We start from the raw sequence: 18,528 nt of genomic DNA, 5'->3' as shown, positions 1-18,528 counted from the left end.
AGCTTTGCGCAAATTGCAGCAATTTGTTGCTGTTTTAGCAAATTACTCTGTTTATTTCATGTACAACACCCGGCACTCTGGAGTTGGATTGCTACCACTGCCACTGCTCAGTTGTTGCAGTTGTTTATGATTATCGACTGGTGGCCAGTTCACCTGTGTGTCTGATAGTTGCTGCTGTGGCACGCAAGCCTCGCGGCGGTACCACTTGAAATGCACACGGCGCATTGAAAATTTATCAACTGAAATTTATAAAAGCAAAAATGCTCTTTGCCAGTGAGAGGTGGTAATGGAGTGCTGAGATGAGTGGTTGGGGGAAGCGTGTCTGATGCGTATGTGCGTGAAAATTTGCTACACTTTAGCGATGGCAACTGTAATCGGATGTGCTTTACATTTATTATAACAAAGTGGATTATGACGGCGTGGACGGGCGCATCCTTACCACACACACAAGCACACACGTGTGCGTACACATAACACTTCTTCCGGGGTCCTGCGCAAAAATGCCGTCACACAAAAAGCACCGATGCCGGAATTCAGGCAAAACGCACAACAACAAAAAAACCCAAAAAAGGCAGAATGGAGAAAAAAATGTGAAAAATTCGCCAAGTGTGACGGCAGCAAAGGATGTTGACGATTACTTCACGTTTTTGATGGATGGCTGTCGCTTGCCGGATGTGTAAGAGTGTGTGTGTAACACTTGGGCAGCATTTTCTCTTGTTGGCAACGTCTACTGGCAGCTGGCTTAGACGGTTTTTTCAACTAAATAGTTTGGCCAGGCTTTCAAATTGATTTGCCATGTTCTGGTAACTGCAGCAGCAGTAGCAGCAGCAACACTTACCTGTACAGCGGTATGCCGGTGGTGTCCTTGAACCAAAGCAGCAATTTTACCGAGTCCTGCGGCGTGGGCGGCGTCAAATCGCATGGCAGATCCACGGTCTTGCCGGCAGCGGCCCAAACCAAACGTGCAGGTACTGTAAAAAAGCAAAAGAAAAGTTGATTTTTTTCTTTATTAGCAAAACATGAAAACTGACGCCCCGGCGGCAGCAGGCAACATGGCGGAAAGCAGAAGGGGCAACAGGGAAAGCTTCCAATTGAAGTTCTTAGGTAGGAAGCTGGCGTTTGCGCTGGCGTTGATAAAAATATATTTATTTCTTATTTGCACATCCTGCATGATTCGGCTGATTGTTTGTTATTTTAACACAATGCTTCCGCTTGCCTTTCGCGGAACGGGCAGAACAATACCCAAGGCCAGCCCGCCGGGAGAGGTGCCTGGCATTGGGCTACGCCCAGCAACCCGCACGCCCACCCCGTGCTTATTGTCTGTTCGACTCTTCCGTTTGCCGGTTGTCGACATTATGGTTGTCCTTGCTGCAGTCGTTTGTTCAAGTTTGTTATTTTCCCTCCAAAAAAAAAGATAAATAATAATAAAAAAAAAAAAAAATAAAACAAACAATATGTATATAAAGACAATATATTTTGCTTCATGCTAGGCTGCCTCACCTCGAATTTTGGGTTCGTGTTGTGTGTTATTTCAATCGACAGGGCAGCCTGAAAGATTTTAACATTGTTTTCGTTCGCATGGCTTCTTTAATATTACAAGTATTCTATCTGTTATTGTGTGCGATATTTAACAAGTGACCTACACGAGCTTCAGGTGCTGTCTACCTGTAATCGTCAATTAAATTATTAAAGCTAAAGTCGAAACGCAATTTTGCTTAGCAAAGCCCCTAGAATCCACTCAACGCTGGATGGAGAGCTCCATTTTTAGAATTTTTAGAATTCAACAGAGCAGCAAGGCAAAAATGTTGGCTACAGCAGCAACAAAACTGCGACGCATTTATTTTGCAAACAAATTTTAAAGGACTTTTTTGTACGCTTTTTCTAGGTTTTATCTTTTTGTCGTTCTGCCACTTTGATGTTCAAATGTTTTTGCCAGCTTGCCAGCCGAAAGTGAAGTGCAAATTTTATCGTTGGTCCAAGCCTCCAATATCTCCGCCCGACTACTTCTACCAGCACAAGCAAAGGATTAGCGTAGCACAAGCCGCAGCTCCATGCATAAATTTATGCAGTCTCGTAGTACGTACGTATTAGGAAATTATTGAAATAAGCCCCGCGTGCCCGCAACGCTCGCAGCTAGCCAAGGAGAGCCGCAGATCCGCAAAGCCACAAGCCATTTGTTATTTTGCATTGCATACTTTCCGGCGCGCATTCGATGACAGCTTGAGCAAAATGGCAAACATGGCGGCAGCGTAGCTTCCGCTGCGGCATCGCCAATTTGTCAACGCTTTGGCTTGCGGCAAGCTGAGCAAATGTGCGCTGCAAGGCAAAAGGCAACACCTAGTCGTAAATCCTAATAAATGGCTCGGGCCATGCAAGCCCACCCCATCTCGGGGGGCAGGAGTTAGTTTATATTTGCTTAGCTGTTGCGGTGTTGCCTGTTGCAGGCACATCGTCTAATTAGACGCTCTGTGGTGCAGCAGCTTTGAAGTTGTCCAGCAGCAGCAGCAGCATTAGCAGCACGTGCGCCTCTTCAGTTGCCGCAGGAATTCTATTTATAAGTGCCCTGTGGCATGTGACCAGTTGCTGGCGGCAATCGTCTGGCCGTTTTTAATGATTTATACATTCGTTTAATTCTTTTATTGGCAGCCCAGAGGAAGACGACTTTGATGTCTGTTCCGTATCCAAAATAGTTGCCACCAGTTGGTTGCTCTCTTGAGTTTTAAGTTTTACCTGCGCTCCCCGCTTCATTCCCAGCTCCCATTGCCCATCTCTCAGATCACAGTTCCCATTTCTCAGTTCGTTTTGATGTTTTGTTTTGACACATCGCATTATTTGCGCCTATTTTTAGCCTCATGTTAATTTCTTAACACAAACTGACGGCAAGCAGAGCGAGGGTGCGAGCAAACGTTTTCCCAATTGGAATTTTTACTGCTTGTCAAAGATATTCGGGGGTTCATTATTTAGGCATCGGCGCATTTGACAGGCTCTCAACATGGATCAATTAATATCCATCGTATGTGTTGAGTGCGCTAAGAGTTTATGGCTGTTTTCTCATTCTAATTAAGTCAATATCACCGGAAATTTTTAATGGGGTCTTGTGATTAGTTCCGAAATAAAGGAAGCATTGTGCGGGCAAGCTATAAATAAATTACATTAATACTCAACCTTTAATAAAACATATTTGAAATTGAGCGACTAAAAATAAAAATATTATTATTGCTTCAAGTTTCTCTTTTATTTTCTAGCAATAACTTGGACAGATTTTCTGTGTGGGATTAGCAAGCTTTTCATTGAAAAGAAAAAAATAAATTTTAGCTCTGCTTAATTTATTACGCCTGAATTAGGCCTTCTTCTTTAAGACGCTGTTTTTTTATGCATAAGCACTATCTATATATTAATATATTTAAAAATAATATTTATACAGAGTTCTAAGAAACTACAAAAGAGACATGTGAGCATGAGTACACACCCTCGATGATTGACAGACATGTCATTTCAGTGTCATTTTCAGCATTCTATTCTTTATATTTAGCATTGAATTAAACGTAAAACATAATCACATTATAGAAAACTATTTGCTCTGACTGACTGACTGATTGGTGATCAACGCACAGTCTGAACCCTATAAGGCTTAAATTCAGTCTGTAGTATGGTGAATGCTTGGAAGTGTGACGGCCCTTAGAGCGTCTCTGTATAATTTTCATGTTGAATAGTAATTTAACTATTTGGGTGCCATGTGGCCCTTGGCCCGCTGTGTGTGTTTTACTATTGCTTTGGTAAATGAAAAATATTATAGGGGTGCATGTGGTGGGCCAGGGGAGCACGCAAATGCATAGATGCGCGGTGAAAATTTTATGAACCCTAACAAAGCGCACGCAGACAAAGTCGTGACGGTAACTACTAGATCATAAATATAACACATAATATGTCTGCCTGAATTTATCTCCTTAAGCCCGTATATTTCTGCAGACCATTTAATGATGTAAGCTTCTCGCTTATCCTTATGTTCAACGCTCTAACTTATGCGGGGAATCGTTAAAGGTTCCGATGTCTTAAAGTCCGAAATTTAACATGGTCTGTGCACATATTACGCATACGCAGCGTGGGACTTTGCATGCATAAAATAACAGTCGTAAAAGGACGTAGCAAACATCCCTGGCACCACGTTGTGGTACCCAAGACATTACATTAATTATGCAAACAACAGGCGCTAGAACAGAAAATCACTTTTTTGGTGTATTTGAACACTTTAAAATCGTTATATTTGGTTGGAGATATAATATTGTGTTTAAACTAAAAAACATGAGTTAATTAAATTGATTTAATATTTATTTCACAGTTTGCGCAAGAGTTTAATGAACTTTTGAGAAAATTTGAAAGGAAAAGCGAATAATAGAAAATCAACAGAACGTGTCGCTAAACAAACCAGATATCCACGGCAACGTGCCAAATGTAGCACGCAATGTAAACAACAATAAAAGCAGCAAAAACAACAACAACTAATATAAATACATCGGAAACAGCGAGAGCAAAACAACAAAAACTTGGCATCATTTCAATAGCGTCGCATTCCTATGCCTTGTTTTAGTTTTTCAATATTATCAAATTGTTTTATTGCACAGCACAGCTCTCAATTGATTTGTTTTTTATTTTATGCAAAAGTTGGGCCTGTGGTTTTGATGGGAGGTTGGAGCTAACGCCCCATATTGGGTGCGCTGCGGTTTCTGTTTGTTGTGGTTGCGGTTTTGTCTTTTATGAATATCGGCTTGTTGCATATTGAAGAATTCACCGAACAACTACCTGTGGTATACCGATAATTAAATACCCTTAATTAATGGAATTAGCTATCAAATAGTTTAAAATTAACCATTCGGAATGTGCTTTCATTGACGACATTCTAAAATATAGTGTGCAAGTCAAGTTCGCCAAGCTTTATGGCTTATTCAGTTAGTTGAAAATCTAATTAATTGGCTTATTCTTAACTTAACTTATATGCCAACATACACTTAGTATTATAAATGCAGCTTGATTATAAAAGTTATGGTGCTTCACTTTTAACATTCTTAAAAAGGAAATCTAAAACCATGGGAAAACCAAATGAATACCCAATGGTATAGCCTGGCTATGGGGATATGATTAATACGATTATGTGAGTGTATGTTGCGGCTTCTGGTAGTTTGATTAAAACATTTGCAAATGCACATGAAAGTCAATTACAACTATAAAAGAATGTTAATTAAATAAAATTAGCAGTACTTATCCTTCTGACTGTTGACTAATGGCGTAAAGGGGTCTGTGTGTTGTATGGTTGTGTGTTTTTGCGAGTTTGCTGCTAATGAAAAGTTTACTTAGAACGCCAGCAACTTTGAACGAAATTAGAGGCAATTGCTAAGATAAATATTTGAGTTTCACTATTCACAGCTGCCTCGTCTGCCATATGTTCAGTTTCTGTTTCTGTTGCTGCTACTGCTAGCTTTTAAATATTTTATTCAGCTGCCTTTGTCCTGTAACATTTTTTGCCACGCTGCGCCACATTGGGGCAAATTGTTTACATTTAAATTGTACATTATGGCAAACACACATTGCACAAGACACACACACACACACACTAGTACACACCCAGCCTGGGACGGCCGCAAAATGTTGCAAGTTGAAAGCGAAAGTGGTTGCCAATGGCACGACAAGTAAATGTAGCAGTAGCAGCATCCATGTTATGCCACGCCCCGCCCCATGACCCGCCCTGCTCGACTGTGGTCCAAGTCGTCACTGACCCTAATGTACTTTCTCACACTTCTCGCATGCATTACGGACTACCGAACAGGGCAGCCTTGTTCCTGCATTGCATAAGTGCACGCGCGCATGTGTGCGTGTGTGTGTGTGTGTGTGCGTGTGGGTAAAAAACTTTTAAAGTGCTTATTCACACTCGCACACACACGTACATTGCCTGTTAATATGCATGCATACGAGTATTTACTTATAATTAGAAATGCCGGCATGTTTTTTCCTCCCAACTGCGGTGTTTATGTAGGTTTGTGTGCATTTCCGGCTGCCATCATGTTAAACATCAAATAACGCTAACAACTTTTAACGGACAAGCACACACAACTTTTTACCCTACACCCGAACCCTGACCATATCCCTGTCTGACTTTTCGCTTTGACCAAAGCTCAGCTAGAAATTCGGATGCAAGCTGCTTGCGTATATTTCTCCGAATCATTTTGTAGTCAACATGCGGCACGGGGACCAAAATATGAAAGCATTTCGCCAAATTGCTGTGTTAAAAATATGTATTAGCGAAAAGTTGGCGCCAGTCACAGATCCGCGGGCCGCGCAGCCAAGCAGAAAGTGTCCGTGGCAAGTCAATTAGGCAAAAAATATAATATATATCCAAGTATACATAAAGGCACGAGTGTTTGGCAAGCGTTTTGCCAAGCTGTTTATGGCTGACCCAGTGGCAGGCAAAAATAAAAAATGCCTCAAAGATTTCTCTTTTTATAAATCTTGCAAATAGTTACCGCTGGGTTTGTTGTTATTGGAGTGTTTTTTCTTCTTCTGATGCTTATGGGGTCAGCCCCAGTCAGTGAAAGTTTTCAAATTAAATTTAGCGACGCAATTTTCAATTAGAAAACTTCGTTGCCAAAGTCATTCGCAGGAATCCAACACTGCCTCAAGCCAGAAAATTCAATGGTAGCCGCAGGACCAGATACCGAAACAGGAGCATGAGCATGAGCATGAGTAGAGGCAGAAGCTGGCTACCATCTCCTCCTTATTGAGTGTCCCATCATCGGCCATTCTAACTTGTTATCAGTTGCTGAGCTTCCTTTAGGCGGGCTCCGTGTACGCCTTGGCGCCTTCAATTAAAATGCGTTCGTTGTCATTTTGGACGCCGTATTGCACTCGCTACGTGATTTAATAATAAAATACGAAAAAATATTCCAGTCAGCACATTGTTGTCCTTCATGTTGACGGCATTGTTGGACGGCCATTACGTGGCTCCTTTAGCTCTCGCTTTGTTGTTGTTTCTCCTGCTCCCTCTGCTTTTGCAACTGTTGCTTGAGCTCCTGAGGACTCGAGGTCCCATCGAGCTGTTGTACATTGCGAACCTTTAAACAGCGAGCTTTTAATGTTGAATTCCCTCTTAAAGTTGCTGAGTTGCGACTGGACAACGAGCCACTTGATGCTCTTAAGCAGCTACGATAAATAAGCAGATTACGCATACGCATAGTGGCCGTTAATTGCAGGCAAAGCTCACACTGAATAGGGACTATTATTAATTCATTCTTCATAGCCTTGGTTCCATTTTTGATTTATTGCAAAATGCATATTTAAAATTTATATTATTTCAATTGCGAATTATTCAAAAACCACTTGGCGAGCATAAACATTTTAAATGACCGCAATTACTGTACACAAGCAAATGATGAAATTTTATTTTATGTTAATTGCTGCGCTTTCGGGAATTCAAAAAGAGTCGACTGACCTAGCGGTCGCTCTAAAAGCGAGTAAATTACTTGATTTAAATTTTATAAACGCGCACACTTATACACCAGAGGGCATGCTGCAAGAGTCAGCGGGGGCATGTGGTTATCTGTGGTATGCGCCACGCCCATGGCAATGCGCAGATATGTAGAAAGCAACTGCAGCCTGCACATGTGGCCATGATTTATAAAATAGTATGCGATTTTCATTTTGACCAAATGCAAACATATGAGCTGAGGTCCATTTTAGAGCGATATGAAAACACTCTTTGGTATTTTATAAATACATTTTTGGAATAAGCGGCAGTGAAGCGTGCATGCATCGCATGCATAAAATATAATGAACAACCTTCACATCATTTTAAAACTAACAAACTAGCGTAATCTCTAATCAGATTATAAGGCAAAATGGGTAAGACACTTTCAAATTACGAAGATGAAAAGTTTCGACACGTAAATAAGTAGTGTAAATTCAGTAAATACATTTTCGAGATTTAAACTCAATTGAAACTCAATTGAAATCCGAAAATGTAAAAATAAATCAAACATACAATGTGCATGGTTTTGGTTTTAATTAAGTTTTAACACTGTTAAGCTCTTTCAGATCAGATTAGCGCAACAGAATAATAAAAGGTAGTATTCGGTATTTTTTAAACAATCATTTTGCTTGTTGAAATATAGCGCAACAGTTTGCATAAAATGATTTGTGCGGGAATTTTCAAATTACAAAATAAATACAATATAAATCTATACCATTCAACTTTGTTGTATAAGTTTTTTATATGTATTTTGCGAATATTTAATTTATAAATAATTTAGGTAAAATGGTATGTTGCATAAATTCGTCAAAAGCTAACGAAGAGCTAAGGCTATGTAATATGCAAATTCATATTTATTTGACTGACTAACCTACATGAAAAGCTGTAAAATGATAATGGGAAAATCAAAAAAAAAATGCATTCAATCGTTACTATTGGCTGTATATCTTAATTGGTATACGCCGACATCCTAAGAGATAGACTGTCTTCTAGAATTATAGATATAGACATATCTTAATATCGATTGCTCATGCAACTAATCTTGCACGTATTACATGCTGCTATTCTATTTCTTATTATGCATTCGATTTCTGAAATATACATTTGTGGCCTAAGTGGTATATGTATCAAAACAAGTTTCTCTCAGTGTAACCCCAGTAGAATTATTATATCCAAAAGAAGTGGGAAATAATGTTTTACGAAGTCTGCAATATTTGTCAGACCCAATGCGAAAGTTGGCAAAATCACTTGCTCTACAAAGGGTATGAAAATAAACCGCAATGAAAATAACGCACCGCAAATTTCTAGGTGTAGACATGGTGTGGGGGTTGAGCGGGTGCGAAGACAACTGCAACTGGAAAATAGTGAAAATGAGCAAATAAATTAAAAAGCAGCCAGCAAGGGCAGCGGAGGCAATGGCAACGGCATTTAAAAGTAAAATATGGCAACGGCATGCAGCAAAACATTTTTGCAACGTAGCAGGCAACCACAGCAGCAACAACAACAACAACAACGAGAGCAACAACAACAATGGAAACAGCAGCAGCAACTGCGACAGCTAGTGCAACATGCAACACATGCTGTGCAACATGGCCCGGGCTGTGTAGTTGCAGCGACAATTTTGGACGCCAAGTGACAGGCGGCAGGGCGGGCGTGGCAGGACGCGCTGCTGTGCAGCATACAACGTCTGAAACTAGGACAATGCTTTGCCCGCAGCTTCATTGTGTTTGGCTGCAGTTGCGTCGGCAGCACTGTGGAACTGGTCAAGACATTGCGCATTATTTACACGCGTGTTTATTATTTTCAATTAAACTGGCCACTGGGCCCTTATCATAGATAAACAAGCGGCCGCTTGACAGCGATTCTGTCGCTTGTGACTCATGTCCCTGGCAGCAGCTACCAGGGGCATCGCAAGTAACTCACGGATACGAGCTACAAATAGTTTATAATGACGCCCGCCTAACACTAAGGGGCCTTTATTTATAGTTCATCTTCAAGTTGTTGTCGTAAAATTGCGTAAAAATCTTTTTTGAATTTGTGCCAGTTTTTCGTTTTAGAAACAGAAACGGGCAGCCCTACCCTGTGCCATCAATATAGTATATGTACAAAATATACGTTTATATCTATATCTAAATATACTTGGTTGCTTTCGATCAGAGAATTTCCCCGTGACACAAGCGAACTGAGAATATATTTATGTGCTTTTAATACAATTTAATTTAGATTTATTTTGGTTTTTATACGTATCAAGGAACCCTACAAACATTGCTATTTTTTGCTTACGATGAATATAGTCATTAAAATAGCCTACGTATACATTTTTGGTTACTTTAGAAAGTACTTCATCTATTTGGCCAGATGCAGATATAGGCGCTTCTTTTTGGCGACTTAAAACGCTTTATCCCGCGATCATAAAAAATTACAATATAACAATAATAGTGAGTTTAATATCAAGTTCTGATACGTGTACTGACTGCAACAGACTGCAATGGCCGTATCTAATGTTTCATGACGATATCTTTCAAACTGAGAGTTTGAATAGAAACAGGCAGCCCACTTGGCTGTTGATACCGATCAACCGCTGGTCGGAGATTTCTCCCCATGTCTTAAAATTATAATATATTGTACAAGCGTATAAAAAGAAAAAAAAAAAAACGTTTGCCTCACACCAAAAATGAAAAGAAAATTAAAGTTGATGTGGCGCCAGTTTTGGCTGTAGGAAGAGCAGAAACAGCAGCAGTCGCAGCAGCAGCGGCGGCAACAATGACTGCCACCGGGGCGAAAATCAATTTAATTGCAGCTGACAATTAAATTTACGCCGAATTAACGGCGACACTTCACTTTTTCCGCCAGTTGGAGCTCACCGAGCTACGCTCCGAGTGTCCACCTCCCAGCTGTCCTGCTCGCCAACTGGCAGGTTCTGAAGCCAGACAAACGTCGCGCTGATTTCTTGTCAAACAATTTTTTAATCAGCGTCGCTTCAGTAGTACTCAGCATGGCCATGTCCACCAGCTCTTCATTTCCAGAGATCCGCAGTTCTCGGACTCGTGATGTTTAATTTCATTTGACAGTTGGCGCCACCAAATTTCAATGTTTGGCCCTGTCCGAGCACAGGCTGCATTTCTCGAATGCCAGCTGGAATGTTGTCTGGTAATTGCCTGCACATTTCTGAGCCCGTTTTATTTTGACATTGGCATTACCAGCGGAGAATCATCGGCAGAGGGGCTCAGCTGAGCAGCTGACTCATTAGGGAGGGGCAGCGCCAGCTGCTTAATTTGACAAATTCGCATGACGTTGAGAGCGGCTAATTAGGCGCCGCGACTGCCGCCTTGGCATTGTTTCCTTTTTTTAATGTTTTTGCTTTTCGGACTTTTCCAAGAATTTCGGGTCGTTACTTTTTATGAAGTCCATATCAGCCCACCCCAGCGTACGCATATGCATAACAATAACAATAACAATTACATTAAAAAAAAAAAAACAAATACAAGACAAGACAAGAGAAGTGCCGCCAGCAAGTTTGTTTGCGTTGCGTAAACAAATAATTAAAATAATGTGACGAGGCGAAGCAGCAGCCTCTGCTGCAGCTGCATGTTGCAGCTGCGTTTGCCATCAAGCGCGTCCAAAGAACTTTAAACGATGGGAACTTCAAGTTTGTGCACATTGGCCCATTTTCGGGCCCATTATTATTGGCTTGCAATGTGTTGTGCACATGCTGCTAAAGCTTTTAATTGTTTCTTTCTTTGTTTTTGTTTACCAATATGCGTCAGCTGTCGCCAGGCCCCAGCCCCAAAGAGACGCTAACCCTCACGACCCCAATGCTAACTAGAAACGTTCAGTAGATGCTTTTTCTTATACCCTTGTATTTTTTTTTGCCTCTAATTGATTTATTTACTTTGTGTGTGTGTGGGGGTATGTGGAGGGATGTGTGCGTTTTGAAATAAGTAATTTTATGCTAATTTGCTCGTTAATCGAGCTGCTCTCCTCGTACCCTTAATGTTAGCTGAGTGGCAGAGCACAAATGAAGTGTGAAGTGTTGGCACTCTTGTTGTTGTTGTTGCTGTTGTTGTTGTTGTTGTGCATTGATTGCTAATGAGCATGAACATTTAGATGATTTAATGCAGCGGCCTTTGCCCATATTTAACACCATGACAGCATTTGTGAAAGCAAAGTAATCAATAGTAGAAGAGAATGATTGAGAGACTGCTTGTTGTTGCTTTATGTACCCAAAGCTCTTTCTGTCTCTCTCTATCTCTCTCCCATACTTGCTGTCTCCCTTCAAATCTGCAGCAAGCTCAAGTGGCGCAAAAGGCGGCACAAACTCCATTGACAATATATCAAGTATACGCTTGTTTATGGCCACGCCTAGACCTGAAATCCCAGCGAGGCGCAGCTCGAGAGCTGGAGACTTGGTATCGGTTGCCCATGTGCTCCAACATTGGCCAGACTGCCATAACTCAGAGGCAGCGCATTCAATTTGCCTGGCGGGCGCTCGACACACCTCAAGCCCCGCCCCGTCCGAACACTTGCCTGGCAAACTATATGCTCTTTTGGCCATTTTGTAGCTATTTTATTTTATATTTATTTGGAGCTTCTTTTGCCATTTTCTGTGTGACATTTCAACGCTGCCGCTGCTGCTGCTGCCACGTCTGAGGGACAAAATCCGCTTTTACGAGTTTATTTATATGCAAAATATGTAAATTTACGATGGTGCCAACAACAACAGCACACACACTTACACACAACAACAGCAAATAGAGCTGTAGTACGAACATACTTTATGCATAGTATTGCATACTTTTGGGCGTGTGTGTTTAGATTTACAAGTGCGATCCCGTCGGTGCCGAGCTCAGCTTATGTGGCCGCTGAAAACAGCTCGGTTGCGCCAAAGATTTATACGATAGCCGAGTATTTTGACGCAACATGAAATGAAATAAGTATTTTTGCGACTGGCAATAATTTAGATAATTTTTTAATTAAACCCACAGCTGACAAAACCATTCCAATTTATGGGCCGCTGACCATAAATAAATCGAAACTGCAACTGAAATGCAACTTAAAATGCAGCAATTGCAATTCGCTCTAATTTATTTACTCTGACTGATGCTATTTATGGCATTTTATTACTGCACTTGCTGTAGCTGTAGCTGTAGCTGTAGCTGTTGTTGTTCATGTTGTAGTTGCTGTTTTTGTGCTGCATTTTCAATTTGCGACAATTTATGGCAACATATTATGCAAATCCAGAGCCTAATCGCCCCGACTCAGAACTTGAAAAAAAAAAAACAACAACAGCAACACAATAGCTGCCTGCTAAATTAAAATTTAATAAATATGCAAATTGCGCAAATTACGGCCAGCCAGCATGCGACGCCCATTTCCGCTTTGCCGGGGCACGCCCTCTTTTGGCTAATTTTCAATTAACGCTTAGAGAAAAATGTTCAAGTCAAAGGGTCACACGAGCTGTTGGTCAAAATGAAAAGCAGCACAAAAGGCGGCAGCAACAAAAACAATAAGCAGCTGGCGCCACCAGCCGGAAAATGTTTGAAAACAAATGAAAAGCAAACAAATGACGGCAAGGAGCTGCCAGAGGGTGGTGTCTGTAAAATATGCACAAACGAGTTGATTACGTGTCTCAAATAGATTTGCCGACAAATTTCATGGAATTTTGTTGCGAATTAGCAGTGAAAAAAGCCAAAGCCAAAGCCAAGGGGCGAATCCCGTTCGCTTGGCATGTTCAAGTGATAAATTCAATTTTCCACTTGAACGCCAAAACCGTATCACGCCTCCATTACCCTGCCCCTCTGTGAACCCCACCTACCACCACCCCACAGTGTGTGACTAATGGCGCTTGCTTGTTGGCGGCATTGGCGGCGGCAATCAAACAGAAATCATAAAGGCGTGTTGCCCAAGCATAAACGTAAACAGGCGGCTCGAATCGCCACCTCCAGCCAAAAGGTCACATATCCCTGTGCCGAACCCAGAGCCACAAAGCGCATGCCGGGTAGCGATAAAAATTACAAAGCCCATACCAAGTCAATAATAACAACAACAAAAGACACGGCGACTGGGTGCACTGAAGCATGGCTGCTGCACTGCTAAAGAATATATCGCTGGGCGTGTCCAGCTCCCGTTGACGGAATGTGAATCACAACTTCAGCTAGCATATACAAACTTAAACATGTAAGTATATAATGTGTTAGTCATTTCACGCTTAGAGTCTTAACACAGAAACCAGAGGTTAGTATACCCTGTAAAACATTGCCAGCAGGTATTGTTAACAAAACGAAGTGAAAAATATAAAAAAAAAATGTATTGCTTGATAAAATTTGATTATAGCATGCCTTTTTGAATCTGACTAAAAAAGGATGGAACATTAATATGCTCTCGTATTTTGGGCTCTTAAATAGTAATCGTCCATTCTATTGATATACGCATAAGACACATAAGTTTGTCGATAGAACTGCAACGTATTCGTTGTAGGGAGTCACTGCTATTTTGTAAGAAGAGTTTAAATATAATTGGAGAAATCTGACGCATGCTTTCCTGGAAAAATAACTGGCAAATGGTTGTGTCACACTTTTAGCAAAATCCACCCCTCCTTGGTAGAAATGAGCTTTATGACTGGGTGATAAGAAGTATCTTTCACACAATCACCCCTCCAAGGTAGAAAATGACGAACATCATTTTTTGATCAAAGTTTAAAGATTCGACCGATTGGCTTCGTCGTTTTTTTTAAAGCCTCACTATATAAAACGGATAAATACAAGTCAAAAGCCCTTGCACCCACATATTTATGCGACATATAAATGCTATACAGTAAGTTTGCGTGCCTTCAGATGGCCCTATGATATCCTGTAAAGAGCTGTTACTACAGGCTTAGTAGTGACATTTGCTCCTCCCGCTAAGTGATTTGGACTGATTCAGAATTTTGACCAGTGGCGTTGTCGTTTTTAATGCGATGTTGGCATGTGCAGACAGACGAAGAGTGGCCAAATAAAAATGGTCATAAAATTGAATTTTTTATGAGTACCCTATGCCAGAAAGGGTTAATTTTGGAAAATCACCCCGGTGAAGCGAAGCGTAAAGCAGAAAAGGCAAAGGCCAAACGCTGTTGACAACAACAAGCGATGTTGGATATTGGATATATACGCTTACACACACAGACACAAATATAGCACGGGTCGTCTCGCCATTTGTTGATTCACACCTTTTGGCAATAGGTTTTTCGCTGAATGTTAAACAAGTGGCAGGGTGCGACTGAGCTGGCCGTGAGATGAGGCTTAGGACGGGGTGCCAGCGCGCTGATTAACGGAAGCATTACTCACAGCGAGGGGCGCTCAATCAAGTGAAAAATGCAAATGTTTCGAACAGCTAAAAATATCAACACAAAAGGGAAGTTGTAGACTATAAAAGCGGGCAACTGTAAGTGGCAGCAGTGGTGTCTTCTCTCCCAGCTTGCCAGCCGCTGATGCGCTTTGGCGCTGTTGCTGTTGCATTTATTGCACTTGTTAAGGCCAGCAGCTGCTGCAGCGGAGGGGGCCAACTCGGGAAGGCGGCAACGCGGCAGAAGCAAGTTAAAAAGTCATAAAATGATATTTATTTCATTTCGCTGCTGCGTAATGCGCACTAACTGGGTGGTGGTCTGCCTCGCGGGTGGCATAAGCAGCCACTAAGGCGCGGCAGCCGCTGAAGCCATCTACAGCAGAAGAGGAAGCAGCTGCAGGAGAAGCTGAAGATGTGCTATAGATTTGCTTTTTATGTGAAATTTATATTTCAGCGCCAGAGCGAGCAGAAGTCGGCAAAATAACAAAGAGTGAAACGGGCTGGCAGCTGGGCGGGAAGGGAAGGGATGCATCTTGTGTCTTGGGGCGGGGTTGGGCGCTCGCTTGCGTTTTGGATGGGGGCTGAAGCATTTTCACACAACTATTTGCCGCTTTTATACAGTTGAAGCTTTGACTTCTTGCCAGGGGTTGCAGAAAACGCTTTGGAAATGGCAATGGAAATGCTCTTCTCCATCCTTGTGGCTTTTTAATGTTTTCTTGTTAAAGTTTATTGAAAAACTTTGGACAGTCACGTTTGAGTAGTCAGCGGGTGCCCTGACTAACAGATATATACGTATACTGGTGCCTGTCCAGAAATGAAACAGCTGCACGAGTGCACGCCCCAACGCCCACGAAACTGGAGCAAAGCGATTTTTGCCGTTTCGTTAAAGGAAAGAAAAGAAAAGAAAAGAAAAGAAAAGAAAAGAAAAGAAAAGAAAATAAAAGAAAAAAAAATATATACATATAAAATATTTTCCGCTTTCATTTTTTAGGAGAGATAGATATTGGCGGCCGTGCGGCTTTGCCAGTTGCCTCTCTTAGTGGGCTTGGTCATGTTTGTTCATAATTGAAATTTCGCGCTAAACAGGAAGAAGATATTGTTCTCCATTCCCAAACACTTGTTATTCCAGAGTGCGCTGCCTGAAAGCTTCTCTTGCCAGGGCCAATCGGGGATGAGCGAGTGGCCGGCCAATGGTGTTCATAAATGCAAAAGTGCTCCAGTATTTATGGGGGAAAGTGCATTGAGGCAAATGAAGAGCACATGTTTTGAGAAACACGATGAAAATAGTCTACGAGGCTGCCTTTGTTTCGTCTGAAATCTCTGCGCCTGAGCGAGCACAATTTCAAGAAAAGAAAATAAAGCGATATAACATTTAAAGATTCATAGCGCACATTCTGTGTATTTTAAATGGAATTGATGCTCTTACTTATTTTCGTATAATCCTCTTGTGCCATTTACTTTCCTAGCTTTTGTCAGAAGTTGTTATCATTGCCCTTGGTTACAACTGCCAGGCAGTTATATATACATATATAAGTTAGTATCGCAAGCAAAAAAAGCAGCTTAGGCTGCGATTTAGCATCGTATATTTAACATACATGAACGATACCATATGATACCTGAACTTTAGTCAATGCCTTGATTTATTCTTTAACTGTAATGATATACCCGTGATATATGCATGTATATTTGCCCTTCTCCTGCATACTTTATGCTCTTTTCACTGCGTTTTCCTCAGCTATTCTAGCCCATTTATTTTCCTCTTTTGCTGCATGCGCCTGTCGCTGTCGTCTGTCCTCTGTCGTCTGTCAAGATGCATCGCCAGTTGTTCCCACTTTGTATTGCTGCCCCTGAGCTCTACATATACACATGCTGCATGCAGCTCCATCCTTGCACGTACTCCAGTGTGACATGTGCTTCCTCTGTTGTATTTTTGTTGGCCTCCCCACAATATTTTTGCTGTTATTTTCCACATGTGAAATTGAACTTTGCATCTTGGCGCAACGTGGCAGCTACAAACGCAACGCCATACGATTTTTTGTTTTCGTCTCTTTTCTGTTCTCGGCTGCGTCCACATTCAATGCTGCACTTGACTTGTGGCGCCCTCCATCCAAAAGTATTGCTCCCTTCCTCCATATTCTATGCTTGTGACGTTGTTTTGACACTGCGAACGCGCGCGCGTGCTTATAAATAAATATATACCATATATATACATACATATTCATATGCATGTGTATGTTATATGTATGGAAATATGTTTGGGAAATATTTCCACGCTTCTGTTCCCTGTTGGCTGGCAGCGCACATGTGTCGCATTTGGCTGATGGTTAGGCAGGTCTGGTGGGGACTGCAGGGGTGCAGCCCCTTCTTGTTTTCCCTTTGAAGTTCATAAAAATTAACAAAAAATCAATTTAAAACACAAATGAAGCGCTGATGAGGACGCACAATGACTTTGAATGCCGCTCAAGAAATGTTTACATTACAATTGAACTGTGCGGCGCCTGTGATCTGAGCTGCCACGCCCACAGTAACTAGGGGTTGTTGCTTGTTGTTGTTGTTGCTACGAAATACTGTTGCGCGTGTTGATTGCCCATCAAAACAAAGCCTGGCACATGAGGAGCACAGCTTGAGATTTGCATAGTGCGCTCAGTCCAAACGAGCGCAAATAAATCCACTGCTAATGCCAAGAGCTTCAAACCGATATATATATAAATATTTATGCGTGTGCGTGTGTGTATGTGCATAGTCGTGTCGCAACAACGACGTGCAACAAAAAACTTGTGAACATAAAAATAGCGACGATTATGATGAAAATATTCATGCGGCAAACGGAAGCCGTCGCCAAGTGCCATGGCTATGTCCCAGGAGCCACACATTCGCAGCGTGTCTCCGACCGCCCGCTTTCCAGAAATATATATACATATTTGTATATCTATTATATATATATATATATATATATATGTGTGTGTTTGTGTATTTTGCAGCAGTGTAAGTTGCTTATGTTCCAACGTTGGGCAGCCCATTCGAGTTCCACTTAAGGCGTCATCAGTGCCAAATGCGGCACTATCGAGTGGGGCAACTCTTGAGATTCTCAAAAGTCAAAAGATAGCAATATCCAAAGTAACGGTCGGCATTTTAAGCTCTCGAGTACCGCCCGCTAATAAGTGAAGAAGAAACAGCAGCAGCAGCAGCAGCAGCACACATAATTAAATTTAATGCTCAACGCACAGGGTAAAACGCAGGCCAAAGCAGACAGTCGATTGGTTGGTCGGAGTAGGAGTAGGGGCTGTGGCAATGTCTTTATCCAAGCATCGAAATTCAATTTACTACAAAATCCCGCGCATTGGCGTGGCAATGCCAAGCGAAATAGAAAATGCCAGAAAATGTGTCTCGTTTTGGCCAAATCCTGTCATAAATTGTGGCACAGCCCAAAAAGCCCGGCAACAAAAGACAGACGCCCGGACTATATCCAAAAAGAAAATATGCTGATGTCGATGTCGAATTATGATTTGTTTTTCTTCTTTTTTTTTCGAGTGGCTGCTATCCCAAAAAGGGCAGGAGCCAGGCGGTCGCCCGGGGAAATGAGAAATGACCGATGTTTCTGCTGTTCCTGCTGCTGCCTCAAGGTTAGATACTCTACAATAATCGGAGCGTAAATTACAACAACCAGTTGATGGCATCGTAAAAAGCACTAG

At 41.7% G+C, this 18,528-nt stretch overlaps 1 protein-coding gene across 1 annotated transcript in view; it reads right to left on the bottom strand.

The window, feature by feature from the left end:
* LOC115764762 (nephrin) overlaps positions 1-18,528 on the bottom strand; it is a 44,129-nt gene that overhangs the window by 24,270 nt on the left and 1,331 nt on the right. The window contains exon 2 of the mRNA XM_030707998.1: positions 839-971. Coding sequence (XP_030563858.1) covers positions 839-971 — 133 coding nt within the window. The remainder of the gene's footprint in view (positions 1-838; positions 972-18,528) is intronic.

Source organism: Drosophila novamexicana, unplaced genomic scaffold, assembly GCF_003285875.2.
Source record: "Drosophila novamexicana strain 15010-1031.04,08,12 unplaced genomic scaffold, DnovRS2.1 tig00000870-arrow-arrow-pilon, whole genome shotgun sequence".
NCBI classification, from domain to species: Eukaryota; Metazoa; Arthropoda; class Insecta; order Diptera; family Drosophilidae; genus Drosophila; species Drosophila novamexicana.
This window is presented reverse-complemented; position numbering and strand designations above follow the sequence as displayed.